We start from the raw sequence: 17,302 nt of genomic DNA, 5'->3' as shown, positions 1-17,302 counted from the left end.
CCTATCGAATGAGAGCACCAGCGTGAAATTTGGGGGGTGTGCACATGTACTCCGTACTTCACACTGATGATCATGACGGGGAGAAGATCTGAAAGAATAAAAATAAAAAAAAAATAAAAAAAACCCGAGACAACCCCATCTAACTACGTCGCCCTTTGGACCGTTTCGCAGCAGTTAGTTAGCTTATGAAATTCGTAAATGAGCTTTGTAATTTGTACTGCGGCATGTACATACATACATCCCACATACTTGTAGGTACGCACATACATACGGATTACACTGCTGTGGACCGTGAGTGGTGTTCCAGCAAGTCGGACATGGACCCCTGTAATAAGCGACGCTAAACCTTACTTTGGTAGTTCATCTTTCGACCCTGCAGATTCCGAATACAGACGAAGCACCCACTGATGCCCGAATCGTGCCAGGGCCGTCATCCGCGACAAGACCTCTTGGCACTCTTAACCCCCGGCGGCCCGCCTGGGAGCCTTTTCTGGGTTTCCAGGTTGTTTCCGCACCGTGCGTTCCGAGAGACCTGGGCCTCAGGGAAGGCGGACGAAGCTCCCCAAAGAATTTTCATGATCTCCCCTTTTCTTTCAAAAATAACCCTTTGCTAGGGCTTTTGATCAGGCTTTTGATCGGATCAAAGGCCCGTTTTCGTCAATTTTCCCAGCATTGGCTCGGCGGGCGAATGATGCCTGCAACCGTCATGCCCCAGGGCCCGCGCTAATGCTCCTCGACATGTCCGACAATGCCTATGTGTGAGTTTCGGTGGCCTCCATCCTCCGGGCAGCTTGGCGATGGTTCCAGCCTCCGGGGGGCTCGCCCCGTCGCCGAGCCAAGCCTTCTGCCAAGCCCCGGTAGATTGTCTCCAACCCCAACCGCTAACGTCTCGCAGTCCTCAATGAGATTCGCAATGTCGTGTATGTGTGTTTTTTTTTTTCCTTTTATGGAACCCCTAACGTTGCTGGCTAGCTCTGCCTCTCAATGCGTAGATGCGGCCGCGCGCCTGTTTGCGGCCGACCGCGCCAACCGCCGCCATCGTCAAGTCTGCGCGCGGAGCGTTGTCGACCCTTGAGGGCTCGTCCATTTTCCTTGTCACCGTCCTCTCCCAATCATTTTTCAAATCATTCATTTTCATCACCTTTTTACTTATTTTATATTTTATTTTCCCTTCCTTCTTTCCCTCTTCTTCTCTTGTCATTCTTCAAACGCAGCATACACTCTTGGCCCCGCCACGCGCGACGATCGAATGCGGCTCGGCTGATGATTCTGCAGTCTGTTGTTCAGCAACCCATCATGGAAGGGCGGCGGCACGGTCACGAGCACCGTCATCAGGAACATCACCGCGTTATCGGTAAGTCCAAGTGGCCGGAACGCAGCTATTAGCGGTCTCCTCTGACGTGGAAAATATTAGCGCGACTTGTCCTACTCAGCTCAGTTCTTCGGGAATACCACGACACTTTCCTCGAGGTTTGCCTCCGTCGAGAATGGCGTCATCTCGGGCTTGTTGTTTGTCCCCAACCTTCCCGATGGCGACTCCTGTAACTCGGAGACAGCGTCCCACGTGCCCGCGTCCGCGGTCAGACTGGCCGATCTTCCACCGATGAATTTACACTTGATCGCTATTGCACCCTGGGTGAATGGCCATTGTTCAGAAGCATACTTGAACGCCGCTCGGACCACTCCGGTGCGAGCCTTCCTGTTCTACCAGCCGGGAACTGGTTCTGATTCGCCGCCGCCCGCCGACGCCGATGACTGGCACATCAGCGGCGGGTCCAACTGGATGAAGCGAGCCAGCTTCCCCGTCTTCGCCGTATCCGGCACGGTTGGCGAAATTGTGATGCAGCATCTGAGTCTGTACTCGGGGAACATCACCGAGGTGCCGTACGGCCGTAACCTTACCGAACGCTATCTGGCTGACCCCGCCGACTACCTCCGAATCTGGACCGAGCTAGAGATTCGCACGCCGCCGTCGGGCTTCGAGACCTGGGTCTACGTTCTCATCATCCTCGCCGTGCTCCTCACCGTCATTACCGCCACGTCGCTGCTTATGCACTGCGTCCAGGCCTGGCGGCGGGTGAGCTTGCGACGCCGGGTCATATCTGGAGAGGTCAACCTGGAAGCCATGGGTATCCGGCGTCTCACGGTGCCAGTGAGCCACATCAAGCAGTTTCCCTTGTTTACGTACCATTACGAGCCCGAGGCCATGAGCTCACCAGTCTCCCCACCACCGGTTAGAGCAACCAGGGCTCGGACTCAGACCGGGACGAGAACCGGCAGTGTAAGTTTCGGAGACAGCTCTGTGGCGAGCCAGGCGGCACGGTTCGACGCAATTACCGGGCCGGGCCTCGGTGGGCCGTTCACGGTGTCCACCACCGCTACGGATTACCAGCCCAACTGCGAGATCTGTCTCGAGAGCTATCAAAATCGAGTGACGATCATCCGCGAACTCCCCTGCGGCCACATCTTCCATCCCGAGTGCATCGATGAGTTCCTTCAGGAGATCAGCTCCCTCTGCCCCGTTTGCAAAGCGAGCATGCTCCCAAAGGGGTACTGCCCCAAGGTCACAAACGCCATGGTGCGCCGGGAACGCGCCATTCGGCGGCTGCGTGGCCGTGTGGAGATCCAGGACGACGGCGAGGACTCAACCCCCGGGGATCTTCCAGGCCGGTGGATGGCCACTAAGAGCCGGCTATTCAGCGTGGCAAGACGCGGCACGCCGTCGTCTTTCTCAACCGAGCTCGAGGACAATAGGCCAAAGCCCGAAACGAGAGGATCGCAGCGCAGTCAGCCACAGCCGCGACCCGATAACCGGCCAGATACGGACCCTCGAGGAGGATCACCCACGGCCCTGGCGAGGGAGCGGATGCGCGAGTTAGCCGGGTTCGGGCCGGACGATGAGGACGCCAGTTTGACTATGTGTAAGCTATATGCTTAATCCCCCCCTTTTCTCCCAAGCTAATTTAGATGTCTCTCGCTAACCAACGTGCATGCAGGGCAACGGTTACGCACGAGGATCTTCCCAGGCTTTGATTGAATGACACCGGCCTGTTTTGGCGATCACTAGATGATGGGACCTGCTTTGCAAAGCTTGTGCAAGACAGCAAGGAATGCGAGATACCCTTTTAGATTCTACTTTTTTTTTATGTTTGTTGGATCTACTTTGTTGCATGTCGTAAGGAGTCCTGGATGCAATAGAGGAAATCGGGCTTCTCTGCACGTACCTACCAACTTGAGCTGGATAAAACACCTGAGTTCCGTTGCCACGGACCCTGCAAGCTCCCTCCGAGTCACTTATCAACGAGACGCACCGGAACGGGCCTTTCCGTAACCAAGCAGAACTGACTGCATATTTACCTACAACTTGAAACCCCGCTGCAAAAAATCACTAGACAGAGGGTGTCAGATCGTACATAACCGGTCATTGACGCCACGAAACACCACCGAGAAGCCCATCGGATACACATGTGGCGATACCACCCCGTCTGCCCTAAGCTAAAACGCCCAAAGAAAGCCCAAAGCAAAAGATACGTCCTAAGCAAAATCACCTGACGCCTAACGTCTCTTCTCCCACTCCTATCCCTCCAGAGATAATAGCCAAATAAACACAGTCTCAAGGGAAGAGAGAGAGCTGAGACCGACTCGTCTGTTTCTTCTTCACCCCATTCCTTGCTTGCTTGCTTGTCTTTGCTTTTCTCTGTCGCGTATTTCCTAGTTTTCTTTTCCTTTTTTTTTTTTCCTTTCCTCCTCCCCCTTTCACTCCTCCTCAACCTCTTCGTCCCACGCCTCCCTCTCCCGCTTCAGCAGCTCGGCCATCACGGCGGGCTTGAAGATGGAGGTATCGCCGTCCTGGACCCTGGGGACCTTGGCCACCGACTCGTCGTCAAAGACGGTGCCGATGCTCTCGATCCAGCGGCGGCGGCGCTCCATCAGCGTCCGCGTGAGGTCGCCGATGCCGGGCCGGGCGACGGGGCCCGAGGCGGCAGCGGCAGCGGCGGCGGCGGCGGCGGCGGCGGCGGCCGACTGGCCCGGGCGCGCCTTCTTGAGCTTCTTGCCCATGGTGCGCGTGCGCTTGAGGTAGGCGGCCTGCACCTGCGAGTCGAGGTCCTCGAGGATGGTCTGGTACTCCTGGTACGCCATGCGCTCCTTGACGAGCTCCGTCAGGCGGGCCTTGCGCGCGCCGTTGAGGAGGGCCTGCTCGCGCAGGCGGGCCTGGAGCAGGCGCAAGCGGGCGGCAACCTCGTCGTCGTAGTGGCCGTCGTATTCGGCCTGAGATGCCGGATCCGGCTGGATGGTGCCGGCCGCGGCGGAGGCGGCGGAGGCGTTGCTGTTGGAAGGTGCTCCCCCGGGGTTGGAGGCCGAGGCGGACGAGTTGGCGCCGGCGGGGTTGGAGGGGTCTTGGTGCGGGGGCAGCGGGAGGAAGCCGATGTGGCGGAGCTCCTGCTTGATGCGCTCGTCGACCTGGGTGTAGTCGAGTTTCGGGTGGGTCGCCTTCTTCCAGGAATCCGAGTTGGATTCGGGCATGAAGGTCGCAGGGGGGAGAGTCTGTGGTTGTGGGGGTTGATCTGGGTTAGCGGGTTGGGAAGAAGCGCCGTTGACGCCGTTGGCGCCGTTGGTCTGGCCTGCCGGTTGGTTATCACCCGAGCTAAAGTCGAAGGTCGCGATGCCGTTCGCGTTGTTGTCGGCTTCGCCGTTCACGCCGTTGGCGTTGCCCTGCTGCTTGTCGTCGGCGGGCGGTGCGCGGTTCTCAGGCCGCATGGCCTGCAGAAGCCGCGCGAGGAGCGGGCCTACCGAGAGCTTATCCGTCTCGGCCACTTCGTCGTCCATGTTCTCGATGTTGCCTCGCGGTTGGTTCGGGGGCAGCTTTCCCGGCGGCGACGAGTCGAGAGCCATGCCGCCGTCCTCCTCGGCCCAAATCTCGGTGTAGTGCCTCTTCCCCCGTTTCGGCATGATGAAGGGCGTCACGCGGTCGCCTCGCTCGCGGAGAAACGCGAGGTCTTCTTCCGTAAAGGGGCGAAAGTATGGCTCGATGTAGCTATTGAAGGTGCTAAAGCTGATCTGATTGCTGGGCTTGGCGTTGCTAAAGTCCTTGTCTGGCGGATCGCCAGCGATGAGGTGCGAGAGATCGCTCTTGGGGTAGCTGGCGACGGAGTATATCTTCTTGATCTCCTCCTCGGACATGCCAGGTTTCACCGGTAGGATTTCGTAGACGGTCGGGTCGGGGAACGTGGACGGGTCATCGCCGAATGTGTTGGCCTGCGGCCGCGCTGGCGGCGGCGGACGGCCATCGTCGGAACTCGAGTCGGAGTCGGAGTCGTTCGCCTCGGCCTTGGCTTTGTCGTCAACGTCCATGTTGCCCGGTGTTCCTGGCGCAACGGGAGAGAGGGACGAGCTAGCCGAGTCTTCGCGAGATAGTTTCCTAGCTTTTCCCGTCGATTCGCGGAGGGGAGATGAGCGCTCTGGTTGCAAGAAAACAAAAAGTCAGCGACCGGTCGGGACTTCCATAAGGTCTGGGTTTCGATGCAGGATTCCATCCTGGAAGTGGGTGGGTATGCAAGCGAGCAGCATTTTCTAGGCCGCTTCACTCGGTGTGCACAAATAATCACACGCGCACACACAAACACCCACACCCACACACAGACCGGATCAAAGGGCCAGGAGGGCGGGCAAAACACGAGGGGCGACTGACCGGTATTTCCGCCATGGGGTGTCAAGGTGTCTGTGCCCTTGCGCTTCTTCTTGTTTGATTTTCGCTCGCGCTCCCCATCTTCGGCTTCGCGCTGCCTCCTCTCCTCTTCCCTGTCCCGCTCCAGGGCCAGATCGTCCATGCGCTGGCGCCGGTTCTGGGCGAGCAGCCTCATTCCGCGGTCGCAGTAGGTGCTTCTCTTCTCTATGACATCGCCGAGCCGTTGTAGTCGGGTGAGGAGACCGTCGAGGCTTTTGGAGTCCGGGATCAGCGAACTAGAGGCGGCGGGATCCACCATGTCCTCGAAGGTCAGGTCGCGGAAGACATCGAAGCGCAGCTCGATCGTCTCGGTCTCGACGGTCTCGAAGGGCGGGAGACTGGCGGACGGGGGCGCGGGGCCGGGAGTGGTGTTGCGGCTCCGCTGCTGGTGCTGCTGCTGGTGCTGCTGCTGGCGGATTGCGCCGGCGCCTCCCTTCTTCCCTGTTCCCTTCTGGCTCGATGACGGAGCCATCCTGGGCAGTCCTGAGCCGGCTTCTCCTTCGCGCGTCGGACTGTCTCTGCACACAACTTGCGTCCCGTCCTTCGTGTGTGTGTGTGTGTGTGTGGCTACAGATGGCGCGTCCCGGCGCGTCACGTCACTTTCCCCCAACGGTCGCGAGGTTCGGTCGTTGCTGGAGGCTCACCAAAGCATGCACGTCACATCCAATGATGGGCTTGGCTGCTAGACGCCGCCGCACCCCTGTTGGTCTCGGCGCTCCAGGGATGTTGTGAAACCCGAGGCCGGGGTTTGCCGGGCCGTGGGGGATCGGCCAATGACTAATCGAGGGCGATGGAAAGCGTCGGGATGCTCAGTTTGTGTCTGTTGCGGATTACAACTCATCAGCAAGCAAGCTTGGGCTCGTTGCGAGGCCCCTCTACTTGTAGAAGCGGGTCGTTTTCCCGAAGAGTTCAACTCCGGAGAACGAACTGAAAATGGGAGATACCGGATTAGTTTTGTTCCTTTCCTACACTATTTAACTAATCCGTCCTTTGCCTATTAGCTAAGCATGCATTGCCTCTCGATCAGGCACTGATTGGATTAGGTAAGATACCATGTCCCAAGCTCAAGGGTATTCGCCACACCACCGATGCCTGAATTGTGAAGCACGTGGGAAGGCAGCAAGAATGGTCTTTGCACTGTTAAGTTTGAGGCCGAAACCTTCCTCTATCCCTCCTTACCCATTCGACAAGCTCCTTTCCGAGGTCGTGTGCGCACCCGATCGTTGTTTCTGCCGGATTCTCTCCTTGCGGCCTCAACGCTCGGGAATCTGCGACATTTACGGGAGGGTGACCGGCCAAGACGGCGTTCAAGAACCGTCTTCAACTAGGGAGCGGTGTAAGACAACGCAAGGATATAGCTGAGGTAGGTACTTACTTAAGTAGACCATTTAGGATCTGGTGCACTGTACGGATGTACATACGGATAAGTAGAGCACCCTATGATGCGGCTTCCCCCTTCCCGTGGCCCCATGCTACTGCCCGATTGGCTTCAGCAAGGGCCCCACCATCTACGGAGCATCGCATCGATCAACTACTGCGGCAGAGTACAGACGAGGCAGGCGCGAGGGGCAACCAGGGTAAGCGGTAGCTGCGACTACATACAACAAACTGCATCACTGCACAGCGACGACGTTGGCCCCGAACGTCAAGATAACGAGTCCCTGAACGTTGCATGCTCGGCTGAGTTGATTGCCTTGCCAAACCCGCGCCCTGAGCTTACCTGCCGGCCTCGAGATCGCGTTTCACGACAGATACATACACCGACCTGTACGATACATCCTTGCCGGGCGTGGCGCCGCCTTGTTCGAAACCTCGAGTTAGCAAGATTGTGGGGCGAGAAGGCGATTGACGGTTCCAAAACCCAAGGGTACCTACCCGCATACCCAATTCGCCATTTCTGCAGTCTGTAGTGAGTACTATTAGGAGTACCAGGTATGAGGGTCTTTACGTACATTGGACGTCTTGCCGTTGATGTGCAGCGCCGTGGCATGTGGTCAAGCGATTGGTCGAGATATTCCTGGATCCGGTGGGCCGGGATTCACAAGGCCCCGTGTCGAGCGGCTGCCGGCTCCAACGTCGGAGTGCCCTCAAGGGACCACGTTACCGATCAGAAGACCCTTGGGGACGAGGAGAGTCGGCGTGTTTGTCTTGACTTCAAACAGGATGTTCCCTGAGGGAGCGCGTGAGGGAGAGCGTGAGGGGGAGGGGGAGAGGGAGGGGAGGGGAGCATGGAGAGACACAGGGGGGGCAAATACACACAGCTATGATCTACTTAAGCCAACCCAATATTCCCAGCTGCTCCTCTTCCTTCCCAAGCTGCTATCTTCAATCGGCCTCGCTCTCCATATTCTTGACTCACTTCAGCATCCCAATTCTCTCACCCCCAGTATGAGAGAATATCATGGCTTCTCTTGGTGGTAACACTTCGCCCCCTGAGAACATCATTAGCCCCCAAGTCTTTGTTGCTGGCCTTGCCGGCGTGGTATTGTTTACCATTGGCTTCTGCCAGCTCTCGGCCAAGCCCTCTGAGAGACGTCCGCGGGATGGCGGCGACGACGAGCCGGGCATCGTCAGGTCGATCTTGCTGTTCTGCTATTCTTGCTTCTTGAAGCCGCATTCGCGTACCGCCAATGGAGGCCAGCAGGGTGCTCTGGAATCGTTCTACGCCAGCCAGGCGGATGCGGTACGTCCCGCTCTTGTTGGAGACCCGGGCTCCAGCGCCAAAAACCGCTGACGGAATGACCAGTACGACGTGACCAGAAAGGTGCTCCTCAAAGGCCGCGAGGACATGCTGGCGCTCGCTGCGGCGCAGCTCCGCCTCAAGGCCGAGAAGCAGGATGGCGGCGCCGGGAAGAAGCGTATCTGGGTTGACGTGGGCTCCCTCTCCCTCCCCCCGCCTCCCTTCTCGTGCCCCTAAGCAAGCCTAACATGCGCTCAGGTTGGCGGCGGGACGGGCTGGAACATCGAGGCCATGTCCGAATTTGTCAACGTCCCCGAGTTCTTCTCCAGCGTGTACCTGGTCGACCTGTCTCCTTCCCTCTGCGAAGTGGCCCGCAAGCGGTTTGCCCGGCTCGGCTGGGCCAATGTCAAGGTGATCTGCGAGGACGCCAGGAAGTTCCGCCTCGAGGACTATGAGGATGGTCTCTCCGGGCGCCGGACAAGTCTCACCCGCTCGCCCACGAGCTACTTCGAGGCCCGGCCGGATCACGGGGGAGCAGACCTCATCACCATGTCCTACAGCCTGTCCATGATTGTGGGTGAACTCCGCGACGAAGCGCAAGCATTGGGCCGTACCAGCAACTGACAGACTGGTCGACAGCCCGACTACTACTCGGCGATTGACTCTCTGACTTCGCTTCTCTCGCCGCACGGCATTATGGGAGTCGTCGACTTTTACGCTCAGTCCCAGGTCGACGTCCGTTTTCGCAACCACACGGGCGGCATGATCGGCCGCCACGTCCACTATCTCGCGCGCACCTTTTGGCGCGCCTGGTTCGACCTGGACCGGGTCTCTCTGGAGCCCGGCCGCCGGGACTACCTGGAGTACCGGCTGGGAACCATCCTGACGGCTAACCTGCGTAACAAGGCCCTGGGGTCGATCCCGTACTACATCTGGCTGGGATGCCACAAGAAGCCATTTTCGTCGTCGAGTCTGCCCCACGAAATCATCGAGCGGATCGACGCCCTGGCAACCGAGTCTCCCTACCTGTTACCGTCGAACAAGCCCAAGGGCTCGGACGCCCTGACCCGGGCCGTCGAGAGGACGGCACCAGAGCTGCGGTCCAAGGCGTTCGATGCCGCCGTGGGGAACCTGTCCGCCAACCTGCCTCTGCCCTCCTTCTTTTACCAGAACCACCACTGGCGCATCTACTACGACGACCAGCTGGAGAAGCACACGCAGTTCAAGGACGAATACATCTACGCCTTCACGTGGGAGGACTCCAAGGTCGACGCGTCGCTGCTGAAACTTGGCCCCGACGACGTCGTGCTGGCCATTACGAGCGCCGGTGACAATATCCTCTCGTACGCCATGCAGAGCCCCGCCAGGATCCACGCCGTCGACCTCAACCCGAACCAGAACCATCTACTGGAACTCAAGGTAGCCTCCCTCACCGCTCTTCCCTACGAGGACTTTTGGAAGATATTTGGCGAGGGCAAGCATCCCGAGTTCCGCTCGCTGCTCCTGTCCAAGCTCTCTCCGCACCTGTCCAGCCGCGCGTTCCAGTACTGGCTCGACAACGTCAGCGTCTTCACCAAGGCCGGCGGCCGAGGCCTCTACGACACGGGCGGGAGCAAGCACGCGATCCGAGTGTTCCGGTGGATCTCGCGCATTTTTGGCTGCCGCAAGGCGGTCGGGGAGCTGCTCGCGGCTGAGACCCTCGCGGAGCAGCGGCGGATCTGGCACTCCAAGATCCGCCCGGCCCTGCTCAGCCCACTCGTGAGCAACCTCGTGGTCAGCTCTGAAGCTTTCCTCTGGGCGGCCCTGGGCGTGCCCAAGAACCAGCTCGCCATGATCGAGGCCGACCACGCGGTCAGCCCCGCCGTCCGGGGGCCTTCGCCGACCGCCAAAAACACCCGCGCACACGCCATCTGGCACTACATGGTCAACACGCTCGACCCGGTCATCGAAACCACCCACATCGCCACCGACAACCCGTACTATCACGTCTGCCTAACCGGCGCCTTCTCGCCGCGTTGTCACCCGAATTACCTCTCCCGCGAGGCCCACGCCATCCTGAGCAAGCCGGGCGCCTTTGACGGCCTGCGCATCCACACGGACGAGATCGACGAGGTCATCGCGCGCATCGCCCCGGGCACCCTGACGGTTGCCATCATCATGGACAGCATGGACTGGTTTCCCCGGACGACGACGACGACGACGAAAACAAAAACAACCCAGCAGAGCAGCAGCAGCAGCAGCAGCAGTAGTAGCAGTAGTAACCCGGCGGCCGCGCAGATCCGCAAGCTGAACCGCGCGCTGCGCATGGGCGGGCGCGTGCTGCTGCGCAGCGCGGCCCGCGAGCCGTGGTACCTGCGCGAGTTCGAGGCGCACGGGTTCGCGGCGACGCGGGCGGGCGACCGCGCCCCCGGCGCCTGCATCGACCGAGTCAACATGTACGCGAGCTGCTGGGTGTGCGAGAAGGTGACGAACCTGCCACCACCCACACCGGAGCTGGAGGCGACCCTCGGGGCAAGCGAGGGTGAGGGCGAGGGCGAGGGCGAGGGCGGTCTGGCGGCCATGACGATGATCGGGGAGTAAGGGGGGAATATGCCTGCTGAGGTTGTGCGGGTGGTTTTTTTTTTTTCTGCCGGCTTGTTGTGTAAAACAAAACGGCGGACGATGATCGGTAGGGGGGGGGGGGGGAAAGTACTGAAAGCGACAAGGTGGATTTCGTGTTATTGGTGAGTCCAGGTTCGAGGCCAAACTTTCGACGCGTTTTGGAAGGTGTGAACGTCTCACGCCGTAGGGCGAATGCGAGCCCAACCCGTTCCAGGGCGTCTCGGGTACTATTTATTAGTCGGAGAGTTGGCAGGCACTGACCTGAAGCGGTGTCAGGTAGAAAACAAAGCATCTATGAAATCCAACATTGGGTACTAGAACCTCTGATTGCTAGTTCCTCGCCTGAATTTGCATTTGCTGCAATGTTTCCAACCAACAAGACTTGATGCGGGCTTCAGCCTCCCGGCCGCTCGACGTTTCGGCATCACAAGGCTCAAACTCGCGAGGTGCACGTGCCCTCTGCGAGCAGTGTAATACTACCGTGTAGTGTTTCGTATGTACTGTACGGACGTACGGAGTACAGTACACCGGTTATCCCAGATCCAGAATTTGGTCGCATGTTGGTGTGGCGCCGCTGTCGACCGTTGTCCCCGAGGCCGCCTATGGCCTCCTGCATAGTAGTAATGCGTATGTACGTACAATGGCAGAGGCGAGAACGAAGTCGCTAACGTTATCCCCGAGGGAGGCTCTCGGCCTGTGGCTTGGATGTTCTGCAAGGCCAGTTGCAGCGGCCACCGCTTTTGAAAACGCACGGGCTGTGGCCCAGTTGTTGGCCCAGTCGAATCCGCGGGAAGATCCGGCGCGTCAAAGCTCCCCAGCCCCGCGTTAACCGCGAGGTCTCGCCCGCTCTGGGACATCGTCCGCTGCTTGTTCCTGGTTCCAACGTCTTATCATCTTATCCCACACACACCCACAGACTAAAAACTTTTTCGTTCTGTACATACATACATACTTGACATTTCTCCTCTGGCGCGGGGTTGGTGTGGCCCCGCCTACTCATCGTTTTCGACACACGAGAATCGGCCATGTTCCAATCCACAACACGAGCAGTCAATCGTAGAGATGATTGATGGTAGAGGATGTCGTCTAGGAGCTTCTTTCCTCGTTCGAGGTTAGGTGTACGAAGTAGTTATGCCCTTGGCTTCGAGCTAGGTTCATGCTTTAGCCTTGGTATGACGAAAGTACAGTCCATGTTTTGTTTCCTTGGTCGATCTGGCGCTGTAAACGCAGTAACCGCGGCCCCCCCTGGCGCCTGCCAGAAACGGCAATATGCACCTTTCGGTGGCTGAGCACCTGAGTTCCGCCCCAGCGATTGGAGGAACAGGTGGTGGGAGCCCAACTCCAGAGCCAAGTCTGGATGGGCTCCCCGCCTGGACCGGGCCCAGCTCCCGGTTGTGTGCGAACTCTGCGTCAACGCCTCTTCCCTCCTGTTAGGGTTCTGACAGCTGCACCAAAAACTTTTCCTCTACTAACAGGGGGGTTTTCAACGGAGAGGGTGAAGGGTTCCCTCACTTGCGAGACCGTACTTAACAAGACGCTGGCTCTCCGTCTCACCATGACCAACAAGGTCGCCGTCCACCGACGTCCCAAGTCGTCTTGTTATAACCACGGCGTTGGTTAACGCCGTCCTTCCTTAGAACACAACAACGACATGTCAGCGACATCATCCTCCCCTACTACATCCCCGGTAAAACCGCATTTCCCAAGGCCACAACACAACTGCCTCGAGTGCAAGAGGCTCAAGAGAGCCTGCGATAAGAAACTCCCTTGCGGCAAATGCGAGAAGTAAGCTTGCCACTTCCTTACAGTCGCGCGGTGGCTAGGAACCTAACCCGCCCCATCTTCGTCTCACTAGGGCAGGCCGCAACTGCGAGTACAGAGACTCTGGCGACGATGGCGTGTTTGGACCCATCTCGGCTGCGAGGGACATTCACTCGCTGGCCTTTGGCACTCTCCTTGACATTTTGGTACACAAGCAGGGCATCAAGGAAGCCATCTCGTCCTACTTCGATGGCGTCAACACTTGGTTCACTGTCGTCGAAAGGGCCGCTTTCGAGAGGGAGCTCGAGGCCAACTGGGATAATCTCCAGGCCGAGACCAGCGCCATGGCCCTCTGCATGGCCCTCATCGCCCGTCCGCCAAACCAAAAGTCGAGCAAGGGCATGGGAGACACCGTCTATCCCTCCACCAAGGCCATCCTGAGCCTCGTGCAGAGCAAGGTTCCCATCTCGACCAAGATGCTGCAGGCCGAGCTCCTTGTCGCCATGTACGAATTCTCTCACTCGATGCCCCAGCAAGCCTACCTCTCCCTGGGACGCTGCCTCCAGATGACCAAGGCAATGGGTTGGCACGACCCGACGTTCTGGGCCCTCGAGAAGCAGATATCCAGGCCGGCCGACCTGAAGCTTTGCTCCATCTTGTGGTGGGCAATCGTTTATGTCGACTGGTGAGCACGCTCCTCTCGGCGAGTCCTAATACCTGGCGACTGACGGCAAGACAGCCTCCTGAATGTCGCTTACCAAGACCCTGCGACACAAGGGTATCCGATGAACACGATGGGGCTCAATCTGGGATTTCCGATTCCCGGCCCAGACGCGCTCGACCAGTTCTTTCCCGGTTCTCCATTTCAGATCGGAGGCCAAAACCAGGGATTTCGGGACGCCAACAGCGACCAAATGGCTGGAGTCGTCTTTCCCGAAGCTGTTAGTGCCTGGTACCTCTTTCAGGTCCTGCAACACCTATCGAATCCCGCAGTGCAGGACAACGATAGTCGCAGGGAGCTCTCCAACCACATCTTCCGACACATGAAAGCCACGGGGAGATCGAGGTGGAGGGCCTGTGACCGTGCAATAGGCACGGATTTGATGTAAGTTAAGCCCCCACCCCGCCGCGGGTCCCCTATGCCAAACTTGTCTCGGACGATCTGACCCGCCTTGTACATACATCTAGAGCGCTAATGAAACTTCACCAGCCTCATCTCGCAGGGATGCCCGACCCTCTGACTATGATGATCGACCCGAGTCACGCTGAGGATACCACGAGGATGCGTACTGTCATCGACGTGATCCACGGCAAGGCCGGGAAAGTAACCCAGATTGAGGAGCTGGACAGAGGTGCCGTCGACCCTTCTTGGGCCTTTGCCATGTGCTACGCATCGCAGCTGCTCATCTCGTACGGTTACAACACCCTCCAGGACCTCAATTGGCTCCAGAAGGTTGCCGACCTCAGGGCTGCTCTCGAGAGAGTATCGAGGAGGTGGAAGATTGCAGAACAATACTGCAGACAGGTCACAATCGACCTAGACAACCGCCTTGCTGCCGGGTTTGTTAACTGATGGCGGGGCAGGAAAACGGAACCCAAGCGGGACAACAAGGTTTGAAACGATATACATATGGATCGGAGTTGGTTTTTTTAAGGTTTCGGATGCTGACGGAGTATGGAGTCCCTGGTTGGCGTTTTCGGGATATTCTGGCGTTTGAGATACCTCTGACATCGTGTTACGGGAAAAAAGGGGTTATGGGAGTTCGATTTCAGGAAGGACGGGATCCATCGCAAATACCCATCCTTGGTTGATGGGCGATTATATCAGGCAAGTTATGGGCAAGAACTCGCTCCAAGTCTCGCCACGGACCTACAGTCGCCTTCGTTCTCGACAAGGAGCGGTTTGGATGCCCGCTGTATTGGACCCTGCCCGGACCTTCTCCTGTACCCGCCTTCTCAATGTCGCTACTCCCAACTTCGTCCTTCCTCTTTCTTCATTTTGTCCTCTTTTCCTGTTTTTATATCATAACCCACTCTTTGGTTTCCCCCCCGCGCCATCTATCTCTCCCTTTTTGGTTGCTGGTTCCGCTTGATGTCCACTTCTTCGCTTCGGCTCATGTACGAAGTAGTTCCAGATGGGTTACGGCGCACGCTATTTGGGGATAGATGGAGGCGCGGTTGCACTTCTGTTTGCCAAGGTTCCTATTTCCTAGCTCGACATTATCAGTGGCCTATTGAGCTTACTCGTTGTCATCAAGAAACATCCTACTTCCACCCATGCCTCATGAAGCGAAGTCGATGCTAGTCGCTTAGGTCGTGAGGTCAAAAAGCACAGTTCCGTGCGAAGACCTTTGCCAGTCTGGCACGCCGGGAATGGCGAGGAACCAAGCTGATTCCCATCGCAGATACTTCAACACCCTTAAGTGTGCTCTAGTATACTGGCGTCCGCTAGTCGAGGTCGACAGGATCAGCTCGAGGGGGTGGGAGCCCAAGCCACCCGGCGGGGGGGGGGGGGGGGGCGCTTCGGAAGCATGCGCGAGAGCGAGACATTGAGACCAGGCGGGGATAGAAAAATGAAGAGAGGTGAAAAGAAGGTGCTTCAACGTGAGCACACAAGGCGGTGTCTCAGACCATGGAATGGAAGTGCAGCCATGATGAAAAGCAAGGACCGTGATGAGGAACTGGAACACATCAGCTGCAACGCCTAAGCTGCCAGCGGATGAGCTTGCTGTGCGCGATTGGGCTAGACACCAGCAGAATCATGAAGACCAGGTTGAATACTTGAAGAGGGGGAGAACCATACCCGAGAGGCAGAGCGATAAGCTCTGAAAGCGAGCGGGTGGGCTGCAAAACAGGCGAAATCTACTGCAATCACTGGGTCGGTTCTGAGGCAGGTCATCCATCGCAGGACGGGGGAAATGCCCGGCTGGCCAGCGGTGCCCGTGCCCGGGTCCGTCAGCTCCCCGATGAGCCACGGACCCGATCGGACGGGAATGCTGCATGTTTCGGCCGACAGGACCCGAGCTACTGCTAGCACATGCCATTATCTGCTGCGGTGCGGCAGCATACTCGAAGTAAGGGTGCGCTCTGTCAGAATCGGTTGACCTATATTATCCCTGTTTTAGTCCTACAACGCAGCACAACCCGTAGCGCCGCTGACGGCTTGTTGACGGTTCTCTCTTCCTCCGCCGCCGACTCCCCTTCCCACGACTTTCTGCATTCCGTACTTCAACCTGTGACAACGAGCAAGCCGACATGGGGAGCACCGAGACACGAAGCGGAAGAAGAGGCTTCAGCATCAACCCAAACACGCACACAAAACAAAGAGAGATATTGTGGTCGCCGTAGCGGGTCAGTGTTAACAAGTACAACCCATGTTTCCCCCGCCAGCCCTTTAACCAGCACTCTCTATGAAACCCAACACCCGGCACTCTTCCTTTATCCGCCAACCCCCCCCCCCCCCCCAAAACAAACATCTGCGCCTCCTTCGTCCTCCACTCCTCTTACGCTGTCCAGATGCGCTTGATGGTCTCGGTGATACCGACATCGGTGGTCTCGAACTCGTAGAGGGCCAGGCCGACGACGGCGGTGGCGGCGTTGAGGCCCCACATGAAGAGCTTGCGGGCGCGGGGGACGCGGTACTTGGGGACGTAGTCGATGATGATGTTCTGGAAGCCCGTGTGCGAGTGGATGAGGATGGTGGCGCACAGGATCGCGTCGAGCGTCGGGTTCAGCGAGCCGGCCGCGAAGGGGGCGACGGTGAGCGGGACCAGCGACGCGGCCACCAGCCGGTCGAAGGTCCAATGGTAGGACCCGTGCGACGGCGACGGCTCGGGTACCGGGGCGGCGTCGTTCACTGAATTTAAGAGCTTGGGGTTAGATTGAACACGAGGAAGACCGGGGCAATGAGTGATGGAGCGGGCTCGCAGGGATGTGCATTCCCTGCCTGTTCTGAGCAAACGGGGAGAAAGGGGAGGGACGAAGCAGGGGGAACCGCCGGAATATCGTCTCGTCTCGTCGGGGGCTTTGGCGGGGAGGGAAATGCGCTCATATCGTACCTGTGCCTTCAACGCGCTCTGCTCTCATCTCCAGTTAGCAAAAAAAAAGAAAAAAAAGAGAAAAAAAAAGCAAAGCTAAAGGAAGCCGGGACTTGTTTCACGCACGGGGAAGAGGGGGCAGGAGGTTCCTCCGGGCGGTGGTGTGGAATGCGGTTGCGCGGGCGGCATTGGTGATGACGCTTTGTTGGAAGCTCGGGCGAGCCGAAGCAACCTGGCGCAGCAGGGAGGAGCGAGCGATCGAAGCCATGGCGATGTGCTGCAGTCAATTGATCCGGCTGCACGCTGCTTGCGGGTGGCTAAGTGGTTGGTTGCTTCGGAATTTGGACTGCCCTGGGATGGGAAGAGCAACTTGGACGACGTCGACGACAAGGGGCGACGGAACAACGGCAGAGAGGCCCGCGAAAATGGTTGCCGAAGCGGCGCGGCTGCTGATTCCTCGGCAATCGGGACCAGCGCCTACCAATCGCCTTCGACGTT

General features: G+C 58.3%; 6 protein-coding genes across 6 annotated transcripts; 4 read left to right on the top strand and 2 right to left on the bottom strand.

Moving 5' to 3' along the window:
- Positions 1-738: 738 nt before the first annotated feature.
- On the top strand, positions 739-3,037 carry MYCTH_98729 (uncharacterized protein; the record flags this gene model as incomplete). The annotated part of the gene is made up of 4 exons (XM_003658476.1): positions 739-758; positions 1,288-1,354; positions 1,415-2,921; positions 2,997-3,037. The coding sequence occupies 4 exons, from the start codon at positions 739-741 to the stop codon at positions 3,035-3,037; spliced, it is 1,635 nt and encodes a 544-aa protein (XP_003658524.1).
- Positions 3,038-3,464: 427 nt separating this feature from the next.
- MYCTH_2294386 (histone acetyltransferase subunit 3-like protein) lies at positions 3,465-6,289 on the bottom strand. The gene is made up of 2 exons (XM_003658475.1): positions 5,690-6,289; positions 3,465-5,459 (listed from the first exon to the last, which is right to left on the bottom strand). The coding sequence occupies exons 1-2, from the start codon at positions 6,195-6,197 to the stop codon at positions 3,757-3,759; spliced, it is 2,211 nt and encodes a 736-aa protein (XP_003658523.1). The 5' UTR covers positions 6,198-6,289; the 3' UTR covers positions 3,465-3,756.
- Positions 6,290-7,858: 1,569 nt separating this feature from the next.
- On the top strand, positions 7,859-8,473 carry MYCTH_2294385 (uncharacterized protein). Its single transcript, XM_003658474.1, has one exon. The coding sequence runs from the start codon at positions 8,127-8,129 to the stop codon at positions 8,457-8,459; it is 333 nt and encodes a 110-aa protein (XP_003658522.1). The 5' UTR covers positions 7,859-8,126; the 3' UTR covers positions 8,460-8,473.
- A 105-nt stretch (positions 8,474-8,578) lies between these two features.
- Positions 8,579-11,234, top strand: MYCTH_2294384 (uncharacterized protein). The gene is made up of 2 exons (XM_003658473.1): positions 8,579-8,978; positions 9,045-11,234. Exons 1-2 carry the CDS (start codon positions 8,697-8,699, stop codon positions 10,983-10,985), a joined length of 2,223 nt encoding a protein of 740 aa, XP_003658521.1. The 5' UTR covers positions 8,579-8,696; the 3' UTR covers positions 10,986-11,234.
- A 1,423-nt stretch (positions 11,235-12,657) lies between these two features.
- Positions 12,658-14,340, top strand: MYCTH_75696 (uncharacterized protein; the record flags this gene model as incomplete). Its single annotated transcript, XM_003658472.1, has 4 exons — positions 12,658-12,791; positions 12,862-13,428; positions 13,507-13,872; positions 13,956-14,340. 4 exons carry the CDS (start codon positions 12,658-12,660, stop codon positions 14,338-14,340), a joined length of 1,452 nt encoding a protein of 483 aa, XP_003658520.1.
- Positions 14,341-15,994: 1,654 nt separating this feature from the next.
- On the bottom strand, positions 15,995-17,260 carry MYCTH_2294375 (uncharacterized protein). The gene is made up of 3 exons (XM_003658471.1): positions 16,931-17,260; positions 16,826-16,843; positions 15,995-16,623 (listed from the first exon to the last, which is right to left on the bottom strand). Exons 1-3 carry the CDS (start codon positions 17,070-17,072, stop codon positions 16,271-16,273), a joined length of 513 nt encoding a protein of 170 aa, XP_003658519.1. The 5' UTR covers positions 17,073-17,260; the 3' UTR covers positions 15,995-16,270.
- Positions 17,261-17,302: the final 42 nt, after the last annotated feature.

Source organism: Thermothelomyces thermophilus, chromosome 1, assembly GCF_000226095.1.
Source record: "Thermothelomyces thermophilus ATCC 42464 chromosome 1, complete sequence".
NCBI lineage: Eukaryota > Fungi > Ascomycota > Sordariomycetes > Sordariales > Chaetomiaceae > Thermothelomyces > Thermothelomyces thermophilus.
This window is presented reverse-complemented; position numbering and strand designations above follow the sequence as displayed.

Bases quoted from the DNA above. Each gene is read 5' to 3' on its own strand.
- MYCTH_2294386 (XM_003658475.1), bottom strand. From the start codon at position 6,197: ATGGCTCCGTCATCGAGCCAGAAGGGAACAGGGAAGAAGGGAGGCGCC. The intron at 5,460-5,689 runs GTCAGTCGCCCC...TCTTGCAACCAG, and splicing joins ACCCCATGGCGGAAATACCG to AGCGCTCATCTCCCCTCCGC.
- MYCTH_2294385 (XM_003658474.1), top strand. From the start codon at position 8,127: ATGGCTTCTCTTGGTGGTAACACTTCGCCCCCTGAGAACATCATTAGC.
- MYCTH_2294384 (XM_003658473.1), top strand. From the start codon at position 8,697: ATGTCCGAATTTGTCAACGTCCCCGAGTTCTTCTCCAGCGTGTACCTG. The intron at 8,979-9,044 runs GTGGGTGAACTC...ACTGGTCGACAG, and splicing joins CCTACAGCCTGTCCATGATT to CCCGACTACTACTCGGCGAT.
- MYCTH_2294375 (XM_003658471.1), bottom strand. From the start codon at position 17,072: ATGGCTTCGATCGCTCGCTCCTCCCTGCTGCGCCAGGTTGCTTCGGCT.